The sequence below is a fragment of the Lissotriton vulgaris genome, chromosome 8, assembly GCF_964263255.1.
Source record: "Lissotriton vulgaris chromosome 8, aLisVul1.2, whole genome shotgun sequence".
NCBI lineage: Eukaryota > Metazoa > Chordata > Amphibia > Caudata > Salamandridae > Lissotriton > Lissotriton vulgaris.
In genome coordinates, this window is record NC_141696.1 from 139961678 (window position 1) to 139983972 (window position 22295).

Below are 22295 nucleotides of genomic sequence, written 5' to 3' on the forward strand. Positions count from 1 at the left end.
CCAGTATCCAATCTGGGGTGTACCTAAGTACTGAACATAACCATTTAGGGAGAAAGCAGATATACTGGGGTCCTGATTAGCAGGATCCCGGTCAGACTAGTCAAATACAGCTTACCACCAGGCAAAAAGGGCGGGTAACCATAGAAGCAGATCATACTTTCCTACATGTGGCCCCTGCACTTGGCAAGCCTGGGGGTTTGGGGCGCAAGATCAATGTATTCAAGGGTTGTTGTTGGGGGTGCTCTGGAGATATACATAGGGCCCGGCAGTCGTGTGACACAAGGGGCCCCCATAATTCTTCTAAAAGCTGTGGTATATACGTCAGGGGCTGGGTATCATGGGCCCCACCACGCTTACGGGTAGGGTCCCGCCATATGTTGTTGTTTCACGTTTCTGCAAAGGCCTGGATATGATACTAAATAGGTCTTTAATAAAAGTTGTATGTATTAATTTGTAACATGGATTATCTACCTTTGTTTACTTTAATTATTAACCATGGAGCGTTAACCAAGCTCTAGAACACATATAAAAGTGCTACCTGTTTATATTTGCTGTTTGAAGTGGGAGCGCCCAAGAAGCGGTTTCTATTTTTCACCCGATCAATCTTTCTGATTGACTGGGAGGCAAAAGGGAGTCCACATTCAAATAAACAATTTAAAGTTTGTGTAACCCATTTGGCAACACAATAAGGACCAGGAATCAGTAACTACAGTTAAGTGGGTTTATTACAAGTTAATAATCATTCCAATAAATGCAGAAGTCAAGGGCATGTTACAAACGTAAAGAAGTCTGACCAGCAAAATAAAGCATTGAAGCAAGTTCCGACTCAATGGCATAAAGCATTCAGTAGCGACAATCAGAACAGTACTGATGTCAAGAATTTGGTATTGATTGGTGTTCTTTTAAGGAATTTCGCTCCTTCTTTCTAAACATGAATAGGATTTAAAGTCATCTAATCAGCCTTTAAGTCTAGAATGAAAATGTTTCAGAATAAAAGGTCTCAAAGAATTCAGGAATAAAGGAAGGCAGGTGTCAGCATAGTGAAGACACCAGTATAAGTCTTCTAAAAAGGGAAAATAGTGTTTAGCATTAAGCTACACACTTGCAAGGACAAAAGGGAGCAGAGAGGTATGTACCTCTCTAAGTCCAAAAGGATCAGCTCTAACATCTAACAGTGTGTACACTCATTGAAACAAACAGATGCTTCATCATGAGTAAGGCTTTCAGTTTTCCGTTTTTACAGATTTTTACAGATAAATACAGACAGAAAACAATCTGTTTTCTGTCTGTGTTTATTTTTAAAAGCGGAAAAATGCAGAAAATGGTTCTTCTTATGAGTGACTCTCATTTTTGTCCTTCATGAATTCCAGACCAACTGCTAAGCAGATAGGCACCATGGGGATTTAAAAACAGAATGAGATTCCCTTAAATACAGACATGTTGACATATATTTGTATATAATGCTAATATTAACTTTCTGGTGTAGTGTTTTGTTACACTTAGCTGCTTAATTTACTAAAAAAGTGACAGGCATCAAAGTATGAGTGTGTGTCTATTAGTTAAATAAATGTGGAAATATACAATTGTATGACCTCATTTCCTCTCAAAACATAAAATAAATATGGATAAACACCAATAAAATGGCCCAAAAATAAATATGGATAAATACAGAGGGAAATGTTGAAAAAATAAATACCATAAAACTGGGACCCTTAACCCCTTGTATGCTGATAACGGAACCGCTCCGTCATCAGCTACGGTGGCGCTCTGCTGATGACGGAGAGGTTCCGTCATGGCCCGCCCGCCGCTCATGCGCAGCGCGAATTCCGTGCCTGCCCTAAGCGTTCTATTGAGCGGGCGGGCCCATGACGGAACCGCTCCGTCATAAGCACAGCGCAACCGACGCTGGTGACGGAGCGGTTCCGTCACCAGCATGCGCCCGCCGCTCTTCCGCCTGCCCCCTTAGCACTGCGGCGGGATAGCCGACGCAGTGAAGGGGTTAATCTTGAGCCATACCTCGCAACACCCCTCCAAGGACCAATGGTGTTCCACTACACAGGTACAATTGCAACTACTCCGTACTTTTCCACCCCATAGAACTTGGATAGCCTTGGCAACCTTAAGTTTCCCTCCATTTCTGATACAGGATGTGAGAAGTTGGCCTGGCATATGCTGTCCACTATTCTAGTGAGCACCTTGCACCAGTCCAAATGACCCTTATTGATGGTAGGTTTGAAGACAACCTATATAGAAAGCTATCCTCGTGGTAGCTATGGAGAGCAGCCTTCAGGCTAAGCTTGAAGGAATGTAAAGCAGCTTGTTTTACCAGTCTTTAATCTCATGAATGACCAAATGAAAGGAGAATCACACCAGGTATATATGTAAAATATATGTATTTATTCTAAACACATCGCTCTGGTCTCTTTATGAGGCTAGAGGCAAAAGTATATTCAGTAAACTTAATTAGCACACAGTAAATTAGCACAATATATGTTGAGGCCTAGGGTCGTACTAAACCATATATTAAGAAAGTGGTATAAGAACCACGACTGACATAGAATACAAGGCCTAGAGCCTTTAGAACCTCTGGGGCCACCAGGAACCACCCAAGGTAGTAAAACAGGGGACCCACGGGGGACGCGTGCAGTGTCTAAACACAGCCGCGAATCACCATTAACTTCTATGGGGAAAGTCGCGGTTGGAAATTTAAAGATTAAGGACACTTAGAAGAGGATTTAGAGCAAACCCCTTCAGAACGAGGCAGTTCTAGAGTCAACACCCACGGGAGCAGTGGAGTACTCGAGCTACCTCACCCAGGGAAGCTAGGTGCATAGATGTCTTTTTGTGTCGGGTTTCGTCATCGATTTCAATGGCGAGCTGCTGAAAAATGCTGCAGGCGACCAAGTGCGAAGTGTCCGGGTGGATCCAAGAGTGGATAAGAGATGTGAAGAACCTGAAAGCAGAGGGGACAGAGTCTGGGTCACTTGCCAGTGTCCAGGAAGGTGAAGAGAGGATGCCCACCGATGATGGTGATTTTAGGTAAAGAAGGTGAAGCTTGACTCTTCAGCCACGAGGACCAGAAGGCGACGACGATGACCAGGAGCTGGATTCGACCTGCCCCATGAAGGATGTCGAGTGCTGCAGTGTTGGTTTCCAGATTGGACTCAACAAGCCTTGGCAACAGCAACCCATGCAGAAAGCAAAGATTTGCTTCGGTGCAGACCAGCAAGGTCTCACCCCTTGGTGGGGAGTCAGGGCACATCTGGAGCAACCAGGCAAGCCGAAAGGAAAGAAGAGTTACCTTCATGGGAACCCAACAGTCGACGGACCAGGGATCGCGAAGGGGCCTCGAGCAGAAATGCTAGAAGTGGGCTCACGGAATACTCGTGGAATGTAGGCCCACAATCTTTGGTGCAGATGGTGCTCGGGCTTGGACAACAAGTAGCCCAATGCACAACTTTGGGAAAGCTTGGGAAGTCAATGCACTTGCAAATGTGCATGGTGTCAAGGAGTTCTGGTCCCACGTCACTCGTGAGGGCTGTGGGTCTCAGCTTTGCTGGGATCTCGTTTTGGCATCTGAGAAGTCTGGAAGTTGGTGTCCTGAGTGACAAATACTTTGGGGTCCGGCGGGAGCCTCGGAAATGCAGACTGGCAAGAAGCTTCTTGGCGCCTGTTTGAACAGGGGAGTCACTCCTTGATCCCAAGGGAGATTCTTCCGTCTTCTAGTCATGTAGAATGTTGAAGTTCCAGGATATATGTTGCAAAGTTTCGTCCAGGTGTAATCTGAAGTCCTAAAGACGGGGTCCCATACTTATACTAAGTTAGGGGGTTGGACACACTCTGGGGACCCACCAATGGGAGGGTCTGGGGAGAGGGGTGGTTACACCCCTTTCCCTTTGTCCAGTTTCGCACCAGAGCAGGGGCTGAGTGCCCCTGCAAACAGTTTGAACTGGGGAATGCACAGGGACACCAAATGTGCCCCCAGCACTGTCTGAAAAGAATTCTTTGAATGCACCCAACCAGCCCCAATACATTAAAGCCTGTCTGGGAGGTGGTTACACCTCCCTGTGACAGGAAACCTATTGTCCAGGCCTCCCCTGCTGAAGTTTCATCTAGCAGCAGGAGGTCAGACCCGTGTCTGTGGCTGCAGCATCCATTTTGTGATGCCAGGGCTCTTTTAAACTATTATCGGTTAGGTCAGTGTGTACATGTCTCTCCCTCTAGAAGGGTGGAATTCTACCCCCGCTGCCAGGACTGGTGGGGGTAGGATTCCAAAGTGTTTGACACCAAACACGACATGTTCCCATGCAGCCATTTTCAAAGTTAGCATTTACCGCAAGGTTATAATGCACTTACGAGTATATGGTCTGGCTGCATCACAGAACAGCCTCAGAAAATAGGCTCTGAAAGCTGCAGAGGAGTCCAGCTCATGCATGGACACCCTCTCACACAAAACCAAGCACTCTGCCTTCAGGATTGATAAGGCCTGCCATAGGAGTGACTTATAGGTTTATATGTGTCAGTGATTAAAGGTATATATAGGTATATAGGTACCTATATCTCAGTAAGGGGTGCATGTACCACCTTACCCAGGCTGCAGTAGCAGACCTGTGGTGCCATTTTGAAAGGCTTTCCAGGGGTGGCATAATACATGCTTCAGCCCCTGGTAGGCCTTTGGGGTACCTATGCCCTTGGTACCTATGGTACCATATACTAGGGACTCACAAGGGTAACCCAGTAACCAATCTGGAGTGTACCTAATGTACATGCAATCAATTTAGAGAGGAAAGCAGATAGGCGGGGGCCCTGAATAGCAGGATCCCAGCCAAACTAAGTCAAAAACCATCAAAACACCAGAAAAAAAGTGGGGGAAACCATGTAGTCAGATTCCAACTTCCTACACAGGATAACAAACATTTACAATGCAATGGTCTCGGCATTATTAAAGGTAGAGCTATTGGCATTGCTCATGACTTTTTTTTATTAAATCATAAATAAATGACATTGTCATTTACATTGCCAATAGCTTAATCATTAAATAAATGGCATTGTCATTTACAATGCCAATAGCTTAATCGCTCGCAAATGCATGACCTATTGCATTTACACCCACACAGAGCCACACACACATACAGAGCCACCCACACAGAGTCATTCACATAGAGCCACCCTCACACAGACAGAGCAACCCACACATAGAGCCACCTACAAAAAAAGCTATCCACACAGAGCCACACACACACACACAGAGCCACACATACACACAGAGCCACACACACACACAGAGCCCCCCCCACACACACACAGAGCACACACACACTGAGCCCCCCCACACACAGAGCCCTCCCCCACACACAGAGCCCCACACACACACACAGAGCCCCATACACACACACAGACAGCCCCACACACAGAGCCCCACACAGACACACACAGAGCCCCCCCCCCCACACACACAGAGCCCCCCACACACACACACAAGCTTGACAAGAAGTACCACTTAAATGACAACACAATAAGCAATAATAATGTTCCCATGTGTCACAATTCACCCACACTATGAACCACAAATGCGCAGATCCAATTAGCAACTAGGGTGCAATTATAATGGTCCATTAGTGTGGCGATATACAGAGTCCGGAAAAAGGCGACGCATTCAGCAGTGAACGATCATATACAAGACAATAATAAGCAGTTCATTATTTTTTTAGAGGGCAGGCCATACCAAATACGTGTCAAAAGTAAGATCCAAGAATGTCCCGGTATATTTAAAGGGGCCATTACAGCTCAGTTATGCCGATAGGGTAGAGTATTGCCCCGGTTTAAGCCATACGTTTTAATTTACGAGGCACCCTACATGCACTTTTTCTAAGCGCCAAGAACGATCTTACACGGGACGTGTATGAATTACACAAAAACCCATTATACAGCGAGCCAGGTGCTTGGGCTCCCCAGCAAGATGGCAGGAAACGTTGTAGCGATCGCTGTCTCTGCGTCGGAAGAATACGTCACTTATATCCAGAACTTCAACAGGATAACTGACTACGCAATTGTACAGGTGGAAGGGAATGCTGCTTCCCATAAAGCCTGGAGTAGACAACAAACACCATATCCTGCGAACATCAGCATTGGCCCAGTGCCCTGCCGTCTGCAGTTTGAACTGAGTGATGCCCCTCTCATCCAATGGCTGGCCTCCGTTTAGGGAGCCAGCCAATGGAAGAGAGAGGCGGGTTCAAGCCCCATACTCCAAATCATTAAATCTCTCACCGGAGACTGCGCAAGCGCAGCCTTCGGTCCTCGACCTAAAAAGGAGGCTTCTTCTGCTCATTAAATCATCCAGTACTTGCCAAGATTTCTCTTCTCAGGCCTCAGTATCTCTAATACACAATACTACTTTCTCCAGCTATGAAAACGCACCTGCAAAGGAAAAGCACATGTAGAGCATGAAAAATAAATTTCACGTTAGTAAACAAAGTCCTAGTTAAACATGTTCACTGCACTTCAAATACATGATTATAAATGCAGGTATAACTTTAAAATAACTGGAAAATGAATGATGCCTTCATGATTACATATGCAATATGCTTCAAATAAAAGCAATACGACTTGAGACATAAGTATAAATGAGAACGACATGTTTTCATGATTAAACTAAACAGTAATGTGGACATGTTCATGAGTCTCTAGTTTTCTACAAGGAATAAATCTGAATGCGTCACTCCACATTAATAAAGTTAGGCACACAGAGTATATTAGTGAAATATATGTTAAAACAACAAGTAAGGGTGAGGTTTAAATTAAGGGGCTCCAGAAGTATGTACTGAGAATAGCTACACATACCCACTTTAGGTGCTTTTGTTATTTGTATGCCAGCCAGGATATTGAACTGCCGGTGGAGCCGGTACAAAAACCGGCCAGATGGCAGAAACCCCTATTTAGGGGTGTCATGGAGGATGGCTTCAGTCACCGGTGCGAGGTGGGAGGGCCGGGATGGCACCGAAGGATGTGCTGGCGCTTGGTAGGCGACCACAGGGGGCGCCACAGGTCCAGTTTGATAGCGGCTCCAGGGGATGCTGCTGCCGGCTCCGGGGCGGTACCAGCAGGTCCGGGTGGGCGGGCTTTACCTTGGATGTCCTGCCCCCTGCCCTGCGCGCTCACCCGTATATAAGGACAGAGCGGAACCGGCTTCTTTCACTCACCCAGACCCGGCACTTTACAATCTTGCTGACGCCAGTCGCCACTCTCCCCCGGCTCCGTCCCACCTTCTCTCAACCCCTCTTTTAAATAATTGTAACCAGGTAAGTGTGGGGCGCTCAGCTCTAGCGCCTCGCGGGGTCTCGGCTGCCTTTGTGCGCTTTTTGTCTTGTCCACCTTTTGTGTCACTGGATCAGCTGTTGGGCGCCAGGAATGGCGGGCTTCTTCTGGTTCAATTTGTGGGGGTTTTAAGCACTCTGGCGGGCTACTAATGTCCCGTTATAGTAAAGGCACCCCTCTGTTCTTAAATTGTGAGGGGACTTTTTATTTTTATTTTTTTTGTACACAGGAAAGGTCGTTTTCTCTGAATGTTAACGATTATCAGAAGACATTTTTGTAATATTCTTAAATTCCCCCACCCGTTATTGGAGAACATTTGTTGGCTTCCTTTCCTTTTGATGGGGTTCCCCTACTATTGGTACGGTTAGGGTTTGCTTTTTGTGGGGCGTTGTTGTGCCTTCACAACCGTTTTGCAAGTGTGGCCGTGTGCTGTCTTCTCGGGAGACCGCTTTTGTCTTATAGCGCTGTATTGTTGTATAATGGATCTTTGGCGGTGTCTTACTCCTGTAAGTGCCCCCCTCTCCCTCTATCGCTTGTTCAGTGTTGTGCTGTAGGGAAGTTCTTTTGTCGTATAATGCTATGGCCGTCGGTTTAGAGATGGCACAGTCGGCATGTGGCAGGCTACCAATGTTCCGTTCAGTGTTATACCATTTATATAGCGCTACATACTCCCGCGTGGGTTCTAAAGCGCTTGCCTACATGGGTAGCACTACACCGTGTAGAACTCTTACAGACTGTACTGCAAGTTTCTGAAATTTTTCACTTTTTTCTTTCTCTTGAATGAGTGCGAGTTGTCATGCTGGGAGTCGCCATGAACAGAGTGCCTGGAAGGGTCGGATAGGCCTCCCGGCGTTCCCTGTCTGGTCACCCCAGTGACTGATCGTCGTATGCGCGCCCTGGGGTCCTCAGTGTGAACTAACGGCCCCTCTCTCCTCTCTCTCTCTCCACAGGATAAGTAGTATGCTCATTCGCACTTTGTTTTCTGAACCTTCACCTATGGAAGATCAAGGCTACCGGGAAAGAAAGTTCGACGTGCGGGACACCTTCAGGGAATCCTGATCCTGCGCCCATCGCGTCCTGAAACACTTGAGTAAGGTGAGTCCCTGCGCATGCGCCCAGCCCCGAAGCACGAGTGAGGTGTGAGCCAGAGACGGTGCTGTCAAAGGTGCAGCAGGCGCAGTGGCACAGGGGCCCGCCTCTTTGATTCTTGTTGCACTGCCTCACACATCCATGGCTACCCCATCAGGTCACGCAGGGTCCGCCTCCTGACTCGACTTGAGTACTCGCGCACCTGCCGGCCCGCACCCCCCACCCTTAACAACCTTCACACTGACTCACCGTGTGGCACCCGGATACGCAAAACGCGTCCACGCCGGAGTTATTGCATCACCCCCCCCCACCCCACAGCCTGAAGTACTTCCTCTAATGACATGACAGATTTACCGCCCCCACAGGCGGTGTTTTTACGTCACCAGCACCATTTTCGGCTCCCACTACATTCCCTTTGATGCCGGGTGCTATTGCCCCGCACATCCTGTTAACACCTCCGTGTATTACACCCCACACACAGCTGTAGACTCCACTGCCATGGATGGGATCGTTAATCCTCCCAAGCGGCCAGTACCACCGGGGGGGGGGGGGGAGGGTCGTAGGAGGATGCTTGGTGCAATGCGATGACTCGATAGTCCAGCAGCGCGTCATGTTTTAATATTTTATTTATTTAATGCGTTTTTTATATAGCGCGGAAAAATTACATGTTAGCAAGAGCAAACGTTACATGAGGCAATAGTGATAATTGTGCATGTGTCAAGAGCAAACCAAGTACAAGAGGTAGCAAACGATGCGTTACAAAAGGAGGAAAAAGTGACGTGTTACAAAAGTGAACAAAGTACAAATTGAGGTATAATACTGCACTACATGGCAGATACTCGAAACACAAGAACAAGCGTTACGTTACATGAGGCAATTGTGCATGTATCAAAAGCAAACCAAATGCAAGAGGCAGCAAACGATACGTTCCGAGAGGGAAAGTGAGGTGATCATGTTACAAAGGAGTGAATAATAAAAGTAGGATACACCACTAGCACGCACATGCACTATGTAGAAGCAGGCCGGAGGGGATTTTAATGATTTATTTTGAAAATAAATTCATGGGAGAGGGGGTGCATTTCTGCCTCTGACGTCAGATATATAGCTCTCTGACACCTTTGGGTAATGTCCGCGCTTTATAAAAAATTACACTAAATAACATTTTTGCTGTCTGTAGCCGCAGCAGAATGAGGCCTGTGTTTTCCCTCACCCAACCATTGCGTTAATTTATCGTCACTGGACCCTGGCTTCCCGCATGTTAACAATACCCGGTCCATGGTATTGTGTTCTGGGCGGAAGCATTGCCATAGGCTATGGGCTCCCGTTTCAGCCAATGGCCGTCTCCTGCTGCCACTGTGTGAAAGGTCATCCCATTGTCTCTTGTGTTCAAAAGGCACTGGTCCGACCTCCTCCAATTTCTCCTCACTCAGCTTAGTAACCGGAGCAGCCAATAGGAAGACAGTTTTGTGTAAGCAGCAAATGGGAGGACAACCTTATGCTCACAGACCATCCTATTCACAGGAGTAGCCAATCCCGGGGCGAGTAGGCCCGATAACAGCCTGGCCCGATAGCAGCCTGCAATCTAGAGTCTAAAATTAATCCTAGCTCAGCCTTTTGGCCACATCCTTTGTTGTAGTGTTAAGGCTAGACTAACAGCGACCTCTTTTGGTAGGGTAGCTCTACACCTACTATTAAATGCGAATAATTAACGTGACAACCAGGCACCATGAAGTTTGATATGTTAAAATATTCACCTTCTAATTTCACTAAGAAATTAAATGTCCATAGCAATTTGAAAAACTCTCTATCCAAGGTCTTAAACCACCATTCTGTATCACCAGTTTTTGGTCGCGAGTCTTAGATCCCCAAACTGCACCACCCTTGCCTCGTTTCCAGGTCTGTGCATGGTGTGCTGCTCCAGCTGTGAACTCCAGTCCAGGTTTTTCACTTGAATGCTGGGACTTGTAGTCCCGTTTTATAATGGAGTAAAAGAGACTTCAGGTCCGAAAAACACTGCGCTGAAGCAGCACTTCCCATTGGGACCCAGGAAACTTGACCGCTTTGCTGGTTACTAAAGTTGCTCCCTCTTGGCTGCAAGGGCAGTAAGACAGCAGTCCACAGCTTAAGACATGGTCTGGGTTAGGCCCTTGCTGGCACATGCATCAAGGTAGGATTTTGCGAGTCCTTAATTACGACAATTAAGGAATCTCAATTAAGGACACGTAAAAGCCTTGCCTGTAGGAATCGCTGCAAAAATATTCCTACACATTCCTTATTTGGGAGTCGCAAATAATGTATGGCTTCCCATTCCTTCCTATGGGCCTGCAGGCAGCCCATAGGAATGAATGGGAAATTGTGTATGCAATTTGCGAGTACCAATAGATCCTCGCAAATTGCGCTTTCAATTTCAGCGTGCAAGGGTGTCAAAAGGACAAAAGGACACCTTAATTGATTTGTGCCCATGTTGCGCACACACATGCCCTTAGGGCATGTGTGTGTGAAACATGATTAAACACACACAAGGGGAGAGGGCCAAATTATTTATACTCCAATACCCCAGACCCCCTAAAAGGACTATGTTCACAACAATGGGATAAAGAGTTCTTCGATATAAGCAAAGGGAAATTCCCAATTTGGAAAACTGCCCTCACTCACATACCGAAGTATGTGACATGCTTCATCATAGGGCCTGCTACAAACGCCCTGGTGTAGCCACATCCAGGGCAGAGCATTAGGGAGGGGAAAAAAATAATAAATTTCCACGTTACAAGACGTACAGCGCAATACGTAAATACGTACAACGAGTAACATACATAAGTGATACCGTGTATAGAGGAACACCTCGTGGATCAAATGTGCGACACAAATAAGTGCAGTAAGGACGTGTTAAAACTGATTAGGGGTGCCAAGAGAGAATTACTTTGTTAGAACCAATTATGGTACCCTTATCAGGATTAAAAGAAAAGAAAGGATGGGAAAATACCTTATTGAGAAACCTTCTTTTCTCAATAAGGCATTTCCCATCCTTTCTTTTCATCCTGATAAGGGTACCATAATTGGTTCTAATAAAGTACAATAAAATAAAATACACCAGGGTGTTTGTAGCAGGCCCTATGATGAAGCATGTCACATACTTCGGTATGTGAGTGAGGGCAGTTTTTTCCAAATTGGGAATTTCCCTGTGTGAAACATGAAACATCGAAAAATGCACAAGTGCATTTTTCAAAGTTTTTGCAAATTACCATGAAGGTCAACTTCATGGTAATATGCGCCCCCCTATTAGTGAAATCACGAATGTTTTTACTATAATGCATTGTATTTAAGGAATCTCAATTTGCAATTCCCTAAATGCAATCGCAATTTAAGTAATCACAATTTAGAGCTCACTTAAATTGCGTTTTATTTTTTATTTATTTTTTTTGCATTTGGGATGATGCATCACAAATGCAAAAATACCAGGGGCAGATTCTAGGAATCTGCCAGTTTGTGACCGGTTTTTCTTTTGATGCATGTGCCTGTTGGAATATAACTCAGAAACAAGTAAAAACCGTGTCCATTCACTGCTTCTTTCTAAAGGAAGAGAAACGCTGATACACAGAAAAAATGTGCCGAAAGGAGGATTGTCCAAGCAGAGGAATTTTTGGGTTGAGCACAGATGTGCTGGTCACTTCCCAGCCTACCAAGATTTTGCAACAGCCGTGGAGGCAGGTAGCTGAATACACAGCAAGACAGACATTAACTTTGCTGATAGTAAGCACACAGGCTCACCCACCAAGGCTTGATGACAGAAACAGGCCCAGATATGGAATAGGTATGCAGCCCCGCCACCCTACCCCAGGGGCCTGATTCCTCAAACTTCAGCCCCTGGAAACCTCACTGGACTTTTGAACCTAGTGTTATTGATATAATTTAAACTTGAAACTTTAAATTGGCTTGTCAGGAGAAAGCCATCCAGCAGTTATGGCTACTGGCCATTTTCATAATAGCCCATTTGGGCCCCAGCACCCACCAGGCAAGGGGGTCCTCGCACAGCTTTCCTTTACTTGCTATTTCCATTGTTGTCTATTCTGCTGTTCCTACATGTTTTTGTGCTTTCTTTTTGCAGACTTGGGGCCAGAGTTCATCTGCCTTGTCTTATCACTACATCATATCCACAGAGGTTCCTTCCATCAAATTTATTTTTCCGAGTTTTAACCTGATCACCTCTCGTCCGTCAACATGGTTGGATTCAAGCCTACAGATGTGCCTGCCACTGCGGCTGTGAAGTTCGTAGGGGCTGGGACCGCTGCCTGCATCGCGGACCTGTTCACCTTCCCACTGGACACTGCCAAAGTTCGGCTCCAGGTAACACTAACATACTTTCCTTTGTTCATGGTGCTCTGATCTGTTGGAGATTATCACTGAGTTTCCAGCAGGCCATTGGCCTCTTGGGTTGCTTGTACTTCTCCCCCGCCTCTTGTCCAACACAGCTTGCATTTTTAGGTTTTGCATAGGTCCATAATCCATGCCTGGGTGCTGTCCCCTTGCCAGAGTATTTCTGCAAGACTGCAACTCTTAGGTGCTTGATGGTCCTAGTGGAAAAGATGGGTGGGACCGTTGTATTTAATTTTGTTTCTTTTCATTGAAATGTCTGTCACGTGACTTTTTAATGCAGGTGGCGTCTCGGCTGCGGATGGGCTGCATCTCTTGAACCCTCAGCCTCGTCTACCAGTATATTGCAATCTTTTTCTTAATACTGTTTCAAACTGCTCCCAACCATCACTCACTAGCCTTTTCTTGTACAATTTCTTCCCTTAACTCAAAGGAGCGGACGAAGGGTAACCCCTGGCCCAAGAATGGCATTTTGGATGGCAGTGGAACAGAGCCTTTTCTTTCAGTTGGTTTTAGTGACCTGGGCCTTGCCCATCACTGTAAACCCTTTCCATCCCATTCTCTCTTGTGCAGATACAAGGTGAGAGCAAGTCTCTGCCCGGCCAGCCCAGGGCGGCGCAGTACAGGGGCGTGTTTGGGACCATCAGCACCATGGTGAAGACCGAGGGCCCCAAGAGTCTCTACAACGGCCTGGTCGCCGGGCTTCAGCGCCAGATGAGCTTCGCCTCGGTCCGGATTGGGCTGTACGACTCCGTCAAGCAGTTCTACACCAAGGGGTCTGAACGTAAGTGCAGGTCCACTTTTGTGTTTAACTTCCATCTAACCAGGTGCCTCTAACCAGTCCATTGCCAACTAGCAGTAGCTCAGAGAAACCTTCAGAGCAGCTCTCAACTGGCAGTCGCTCAGAAACCTTCAGAGTAGCTCTCAACTAGCATTAGCTCACAGAAACCTTCAGAGCAGCTCTCAACTAGCAGTAGCTCAGAAACCTTCAGAGTAGCTCTCAACTAGCAGTCGCTCAGAGAAACCTTCAGAGTAGCTCTCAACTAGCAGTCGCTCAGAGAAACCTTCAGAGTAGCTCTCAACTAGCATTAGCTCACAGAAACCTTCAGAGCAGCTCTCAACTAGCAGTAGCTCAGAGAAACCTTCAGAGTAGCTCTCAACTAGCAGTCGCTCAGAGAAACCTTCAGAGTAGCTCTCAACTAGCAGTCGCTCAGAGAAACCTTCAGAGTAGCTCTCAACTAGCAGTAGCTCAAACCTTCAGGGTAGCTCAACTAGCAGTAGCTCAGAGGAACCTTCAGGGTAGCTCTCAACTAGCAGTAGCTCAGAGGAACCTTCAGGGTAGCTCTCAACTAGCAGTAGCTCAGAGAAACCTTCAGGGTAGCTCTCAACTAGCAGTAGCTCAGAGAAACCTTCAGGGTAGCTCTCAACTAGCAGTAGCTCAGAGAAACCTTCAGAGTAGCTATCAACTAGCAGTAGCTCAGAGAAACCTTCAGAGTAGCTCTCGACATTCATTTTTAACAAAGAACTTCAATAAGTGCTGCGTTTTATCTTAAGTTTAGATAATTATCAGGCTGCAGCTAGTAGAGCCTGATAATGAGCAGTGCTCCACTCATGACCCAGGTGGGTCACTGACGCACTGAGGTATTTAACTCTTAAGTCGTTCTCAACTCTATATTGGAACAAAATGTATCTGTCTGCTTTTAATTGAGAAAATTGAAATGAGTGAGAAGGGGAAAAATATTAAATTAAGACTGAGTTAATCATTAACCCCTTGTGGCATTTGTCGGCCGTCGCAAGCACTACCTCTGTAATGCTGCGCACATCCGTTAGCTGCCGCGGCCCCGCCTCGTAATGGGCGCCCGCACCGAAGCGGAATTGCTGCTGCGGTATGTTAAGTTCAAAGAGTTGCATGTACACTGGCATCTTGCCCCTAGTGGCCAGAAGATGGTCAACTATTTTTTACTGAAAAAATGAATCTTAAGAAACGTGCTTCTATGAAACATCGTCCTAACGGGTTTCCTTAAAGTCCTAACTCTTTATGGAGCACATCTCTCACCTTAAATTCCTCACATTTAAACAAATTACTTATTTTCCTGTTTTAAATAGGACACCATGTGTACAAGCCACTATGTAAAATGCCTGCTGTCTGTAAAGACATTTTGACATGGGAGAATTAAAATTGCCCTTAATGCATTGGGCTCAAAGGACTCTGGGGATAAAGTCCAGGTAGCTGGGCGAGGTCTTAGAACCAAGTGCAAGATACTTGGACTTCAGTAGCTCATGGCAATTTCTACTGTTCAGAAGTAGCTCTCATTACAGAAAACGTTGGAGACAGCTGATCTACATTATGCATTCATCTCAGTTAAGGACAGATGGGCTGCGGGATGGTATGAATTCATAATATAATGCTCTAGCCTGTTGGTCTCTAAAGCTGTTAGAACATGCCACACTGAAGAAATATGTCAAATGAAGCAAAACTCCACAGTGGCATGTTGGAGCAACCAGAATTGGCCCATGACCACTCGCTTTCTCCAGTTGTGTTAACAATGCTTTTATGTTCTAATGAGCCATATTGGCACGGCTAGCTATGCTTGTGGGTCTGTTCAGAGTACTATAGATCACTCCAGAAGCAGACACGTGATTGGCTTGCTCTCGTTTGAGTGTGCTGTGATCTTTTGCCATACATTTGAAATCCCACAAGGCTAGTCTACCACAGTTGTAGGAATCCTTGTAATTTGTGTTGTGGCATCAGATTGGCAGCTGCCTGCCTTCAAACTGTCTAATTGTTAAATTGTGACTAGACTGTAGGTAGTCTAACTTGGCTAAACCCACTCAAGCCAAATGTAGAAGTCTTGTGTTGCATTAACGGTTTTAGTGGTACGCCCATCAGCGCAGGAAGTGACATAGCTGGATCTCTCATTTGGCTGTGCTTAAACAGTATTTTAGAATTCCTTCCGCTCGGGCTCTATAGACCCGAAGTTCTATTGTAGGCCAGAAACTGGTTTTTTATTGGTAGGCTGTAGGATGTGTTGCACACGCACACAAGCGGAAGAGGCAACTTTTTTCTTTAGTGTTGCTACATCCTGTTTTCCTAAAATCCCCTCCTTGTCCCCATCCAGATGTTGGCATTGGCAGCAGGCTCCTTGCCGGATGCACCACCGGAGCCATGGCCGTGGCCATCGCCCAACCAACAGACGTGGTGAAGGTGAGGTTTCAGGCCCAGGCAAACAGTGCCAGCCGGAGATACAAAGGGACCATGGAAGCCTATAAAACCATCGCCAGGGAGGAAGGCATGAAGGGCCTCTGGAAAGGTTTGTGCTCTGTAGATGCTTGAAGCACTGCACGCTGCAGCCGAGAAGCTGGCACACATCTTGTTTCAACATGGCTGCTTTGACAATGTTGGGCATAGTTGGGAAGCTGGTTGCCTTTACATTAAACTGTTTCCCATTTGTCTTTAGGTACTGCACCCAACATCACTCGCAATGCCATCGTGAACTGCACTGAATTGGTCACCTACGATCTGATAAAAGACCTTCTGCTGAAGTCCAACCTTATGACAGGTGAGTGGGGAACTGACACTGGGTGGCCCCCTTCAGTTTCTGGAGGGTTGCACGCTTGTTTTGTGAATGGTGGGGGGTGGCTGGCGATTCAGAGTTGGAAAGTCTACATTTATTTGTCTGCACTGTATGAAGTGAGCTAAGGCTTAATTAGTGTTTAAAAAAGCACCCATTACCCTGTCAGTACTGATAATGACAGTACCAGCACAACTGCTAACATCACTCCTACAAGTGAGACCATTCAGACCTGTAATATACATGGGACATGACCAATACCTGCTGCCCGAAGTATTCTAGCTTTGGGTGGCAGTCCATTTTTAATGTATATTTAATTATTGAACTGTTGTGCTCATTGCAAAATTAAACAAACCCGCTACCATGTGGTAAGTGCCTGTGTCGGGCACTTGAAACCACCGGCACAAATTAAGCACTGAAGTGCGCATTCTTCCCCCTGAAAGGGCAGGACAGTTGTACATGAGATGTGTATCACTAGAGACCAAGCCAGACATACTGCCTTATGTATACACCATGTGGAGCCTGACACTCTAGCACACTGGGCCTAGATTAAAGCTTTCCTCAGGCGCCTCGGATGATGTGGTCGGGACAAATGGTAGCACTAAAAGGTACTGTTAACACATCTGTACTGCTGTTGCTGGCCTGTACCGACGCGGTCAGCTTGAACTGCTGAGACTGTTTTCAGCATCGCGATAGGCCTAGACCGAGCTACCGACTCATACGAACTGTGCTTTCATCGTATCTTTGCAATTTAAAGACATCTGGTGAATTAACTACTTTCAAAGTACTGTACAGTGTGTTTTTATCGTATTTGGTCTTAAGTATATAAAAATATTGGATAGTTTTGTAGACTGGTGTGGTGTCTGTTTGTAATGCTTACATTGTATTACTGTTTATGTGCAAATGCTTTACACACTGCCTCTAAGACAATCCTGACTGCTCGTGCCAAGCTACCAAGGGGGTGAGCTGGGGTTATTTTAGGATTGTAACTCCCTTATTCTGACGTGGTGGTTTCTGCCTGGTTTTGGTGCAACCCTTAGCCAACCAGAAATCCCATTTCTAACAGATGTGTCACTAGAGACCAAGCCAGACCTACTGCTTATGTATACTCCATGTGGAGCCTGCCACTCGAGCACACACTGCCTAGAATAAAGCTTTCCTGAGGCGCCTCGGATGATGTGGTTGTGGCAAATGGTAGGGTTAGGATGTTTCAGGGGTGGCAGTGAACTGCTTGGAAGGATCTGAACTACATGTTGGCTTATGGGAAGGGTGTCTATAGGATTTCCCTGGTATTGAAAATGAATGTGAGCTAAACTTACTTGGGACAACTGTACTAAAACTCCTATTCACTGCAGTGCAAATGTAAGATTCCATGTAATTTTTTGGGGAGCGAATTGTAATTTACAGTCTCACTGATTGCACAGATCTAGCTATGCTAATAGTCACGAGACCTTGTCAATGTGTTTACACCTTGCTGCACAAACTTCACCTTGAATGCTGAAATTGTTCAAATTTGGTTAAACAAAAATGCCAGGTGTTGAGCTGTATAGTATGCCAATCACTGGAGGAGAGGGCATCCTGATCTACTCCAGGCTTTGCCTTTCATATGTCATGCCCCTGTGCCACACTGAGCAGTGGTGGTAAACTTCAGGTTACACCACACATGCAGGTGTTCCTGGACACAAACTTGTGGCGGTACTTTCAGTTACTGGTTTCCTTTTAGATCACAGGGACAGGAGTTTAGTGTTGCATGCTGGTGCTTTGTCATTGTGGTTGATGTGTTTGGTGGGGAGTTGTACTTGCAGTCACGTGGGTGATGTCTCTGCTCTGTGCTGGATGCAGACAATAAGCTTTTGGTCCATGTCTTCCGCAGATACTCTTCCCTGTCACTTCACCTCTGCCTTCGGTGCTGGATTCTGCACAACTGTGATCGCCTCCCCAGTGGATGTAGTGAAGACTAGATACATGAACTCTGCCCCGGGCCAGTACGGCAGCGCCCTAAACTGCGCGCTCACCATGTTCAGAAAGGAAGGGCCTTTGGCCTTCTACAAGGGGTAAGTGCTGTGCAGAAAATGAGTTTTTAAACCCCAGAGGTGGTAGTAACTAGGGATCCAGGACATATCCGCGAGTGTCTTGCCCACACCTGGTTTTAATTGCAGAACAAACTTGTGCTCCAGCCCAAATTTCCCTACTCCACGATTATACTGGGATTTTGGGTTAAGTATTATCTCGCTTGTAATTGGTGCCCAGCCATAAATCCTACTGATTTGAGGGAGGTGTTTAACCCCTTCCGTGCTGGGCGGTTCCCCCGCTGTGTTGGGGGTTTGGGGGGGGCGCGTACAGCGCCCCCATGCTCATGACTAGGTCAGCTCGTCATGAGCTACGGCGCTCTGGTGCTCATGACGAGCTGAGCTAGTCATGGCCACACCCTTTCCAATGGAACGTTCAGCACAGCAGGGGAATCAGCCCAGCGTGCGAGCGTTCCACAGAACGGGCGAGGTCATGACGAGCTCAGCTCGTCATGAGCACTGTAGCTCATGACGAGCTGACCTCGTCATGAGCACTCAAAGGGTTAAGGAAGGCCATGCTCATCTCATACTACCTCAAACTTCTAGCACTTGAATAACCTGACCCTCCGGAGAGTGTTAGCACCAGTTAATGCTTCTGTAGCAGTGTTAGTTGACTGTAACGCTTCGATCATGGCCATCTGCAGAACCTGATCTTTGAATAGTATTTCGTCCCCTGCACTAATCTTCAGCCCGCTCGAGGGAGGGTTGGTCCACTATCCTTTAAAGGCTCACTTGAATGAATCTAGCTCACTGGCATCCCTTTCTTCGCCCTCTAGTATACCTGCTGCTTCTGGCTATAGATCAGTGGTTCCCAACCTTTTGAATGCTGAGGACATCACTTAATCAATATTGGGACCCGCAGGGAGGCTTTTCTGGAAGATGGGGGACCCTGGCCCAAGCTTTTGAACACAATACAGAAAGGAGGATACTTTATTTAATTCACAAACTCATAAATAACATGTATCAAATTTTAATTGAAAGGCTGGAGCTTTTCTCAATTTAAGGCCACTGATTTTCCATACTATAATCTGTCTGATACACCTGCACTGCTTCTACGAATCAATGTGAACACTAATTTAATTTTTAGCCTCCAGTTCAAATACCTTCATATTTACAGTAGACTTTAAAACGTAATTTTACATTTAGGTCCTTTTATATACGGTTAATTTTCTAAGCAGTTGCAGAACCCCTGAGGAGGCTTTGCGGATCCCCTAGGGGTCCCTGGACCACCAGTTGGGAACCACTGATCAAGATAACCTGAGCCTTGGTCGGTTTTGTTCCAACATCAGTGCTCAAATGAAGCTGTTATGGCACAGCAGATGGGTAGTCCATGCCCACAGATATCGCTTGGTGCTTCCTGGCTCTCGTGGAGGGCGTATAGGACTTCTTGTAAGGCTGTGCTCGCTCAGAGTATCTGCATGACATGTTGGTAACCTTCGGGGTTGATTTGAATGCATGGTGATGGAGTCATAATGGATCACATTGATGCTTAAGACTGTTTTTGGGTTTTTCTTTCAGATTTATGCCCTCGTTCCTTCGGCTCGGATCCTGGAACGTGGTCATGTTTGTCACCTACGAGCAGCTGAAGAGGGCCCTGATGCAGGCCCAGGTCTCGTGGGTGGCTCCCCTCTGAGCCTGCTGGGAGCATGGTTTAGGCTGCTCCAGATCTTGCACTCAGGATTGTTCTAACTCTACCTCTAGCCTTGATTTCTCTTGTGTTTCTAGGTATTGTCTGCTGTCCTGTGCTTAGCACATTTTAAGACTAACGAACAGCTGGGTCTCATAAAATGGGGATTTTTTTAACAGTAACTTGTGCTTTGCTAGTCTTGGGTGTTTAGCTCTTCTGTACGCAAAAAAAATAAATTCATGTGAAACATTCCCTACATGTACAACGAGCTGCACCCTTCTATTTATTTTGTCTGCTTCTTTCATCATTGCTGTATTTAATGTTTAGTTGGCTGGCACTCCCTCCTGCTTACTGTCTAAGAATGGTCCTCTGTAGCAGGTGTTGGTGAGTGGGTGTTGGGTGGGAGGTGATTAGTAACATCTGTGCCAGCAGAACAGGGAAGCTGAATTTTATTGAAAAAAGGGCCTGAATTCACTTTTAAAATTGCAGCAATGGTACCCCAATGTTTGTCACTTTTATGAAAGATGGCTAATAAAATTTAAAAATGACATAACCGTGCTCTTGGCATTTATTAATGAATATTTTGCAGTTTAATTTGTATACTGCTTCATAACCTGGATAGGGTAAAGTGCGGAGGGCGGGATGAAACCTTACAAAGCTCAGCTGGTGTGAAGTGCTGTGGTAAACCAAGTATTTGCTTGCCATAATGTGAGAAAGTGGCTCTTTATACTGGACTAGAATTAAGTACAGTGTGTATAGAGTCCACCAACCCCAGAGGTATAACGGAGGTTAAAGTCAGAACTGACATTACACTCCAGCAGTAGCTTGGTCGAGCAGTAAGGCAGTACCAGAGGACCATGTAAAGCATTTGTTGTACACACTCAGTCAGCAAAAAGTTTCACACACTCAAAGACTGAACTCAGGACACTTGATTTTATATCCAGATGGGGGGGGGGGGGGGGGGGGGGGTGGGTGGGTGGGGGGGGTGGTGGGGGGGGGTCCCCCCAGGGTCAGGTGAGTTAGTTCAATCCCAGCAGCACAGGGGCGGCCTGGTGCAGAGGTAGTTGGGTCCAATGAGGGAAAGGGGGCCCTCTGTTGGTGGCATCTGGCTAGCAGGCCACGCGGCTCTGGGAGCTGGGCTCCTGGTCACTTGCTCAGGGCAAGGGGGAAAGTAGGATAGGACAAAGGTCACAGCCAGCGGCACTTGGGCGGCTGGGTGCAGGGTGCTCTTGAAAAGGGAACAAAAGCTGCAGGCTCGGGGACTGACTCTCCAGGGGCGACCAGCACTTTGGGAGGTAAGTTGGGATCTTAGAGCACAGGTAGGTACCCCAAAGGAAGGCACAGGGGGCTGTAGGGTGTCTTTGGGTGTCGGAAAAGCTTACCCTCAGCTGGTCGTGTTTGGGGGACCCCTGGTTCTGAGTCTGCAGGCGTCTGCTGGTTTGTCGAGGAGGGTCTTTGGGCACACGACTTCAGGTCCCAGTTGCCGGGGGGACGTGGTCGTGGTTCGGATTGGCCCGGCCTCGGCTGGTGCAGTGTGCTGGTCCGGAGCTTCCTCGTGGGCACCTGGTGGGTTGTTTCAGCAGAGCCTCTGCTGATGTGAGTCCCAATCTTCGAGAGGGTCAAGGCAGGCAGGTCCTCTGGGTGTCCCATGGTTGCTGACTGCAGAGGTGGCCGGGATTAGGTGGGAGCAGGTTTCACGATCAACAGGCCGGTAGGGCTGGGGCCAAGTCAGTTTTTGCTGTCCTGTTAGCAGCTGCACGGCTGATCTTTATTCTATTTTTGATATCTGGATCTGAGGAAGGAAGGTTTAGGGAAACACTAAATACTAAATAGTAAATTTAGGGGCGTTACAGGTAGGGCAAGGGCAGAGACCAAGAGTCTGTCATGAGGGTGAGGACACCCCCATAGCCTGCTCTTCTCCTGTGGGAGGGGGGCAGGAGCCTAGCTGGGATTGGGCAGGGCTCCCTATCTACAAGATGGCCGGAGCCCAGGGTCGTGCTTCACTTTGCCTCCTCCACCTGAGGGGTGGAGTTGGCATAGGTTGGCACACCCTCCTTCCTGACGTAGTTTTTCCCGCTAGAGTGGGGGTAGAACAGGTGGGGGGCCAGTTGCTGGGTACAGCAAATGGTCTGGAGAAGTTCTCAGAGGCGGTATGCCTTTAAAGCTTCCCCCTGTCCATTCTGGGGGAGGGGACCTAGCACCTCGCCCAGGATGGCCATTGCAGGCCCAGGAGACTCTCCACCCAGGGGTCCA

General features: G+C 47.0%; 1 protein-coding gene across 1 annotated transcript; it reads left to right on the forward strand.

Moving 5' to 3' along the window:
- Positions 1-7164: 7164 nt before the first annotated feature.
- Positions 7165-20590, forward strand: LOC147693619 (dicarboxylate carrier UCP2-like). Its single transcript, XM_086933831.1, has 8 exons — positions 7165-7298; positions 8265-8409; positions 12509-12747; positions 13348-13558; positions 15894-16085; positions 16233-16334; positions 18220-18400; positions 19934-20590. Exons 3-8 carry the CDS (start codon positions 12622-12624, stop codon positions 20046-20048), a joined length of 927 nt encoding a protein of 308 aa, XP_086789957.1. The 5' UTR covers positions 7165-7298; positions 8265-8409; positions 12509-12621; the 3' UTR covers positions 20049-20590.
- The last annotated feature ends 1705 nt before the right edge of the window (positions 20591-22295 follow it).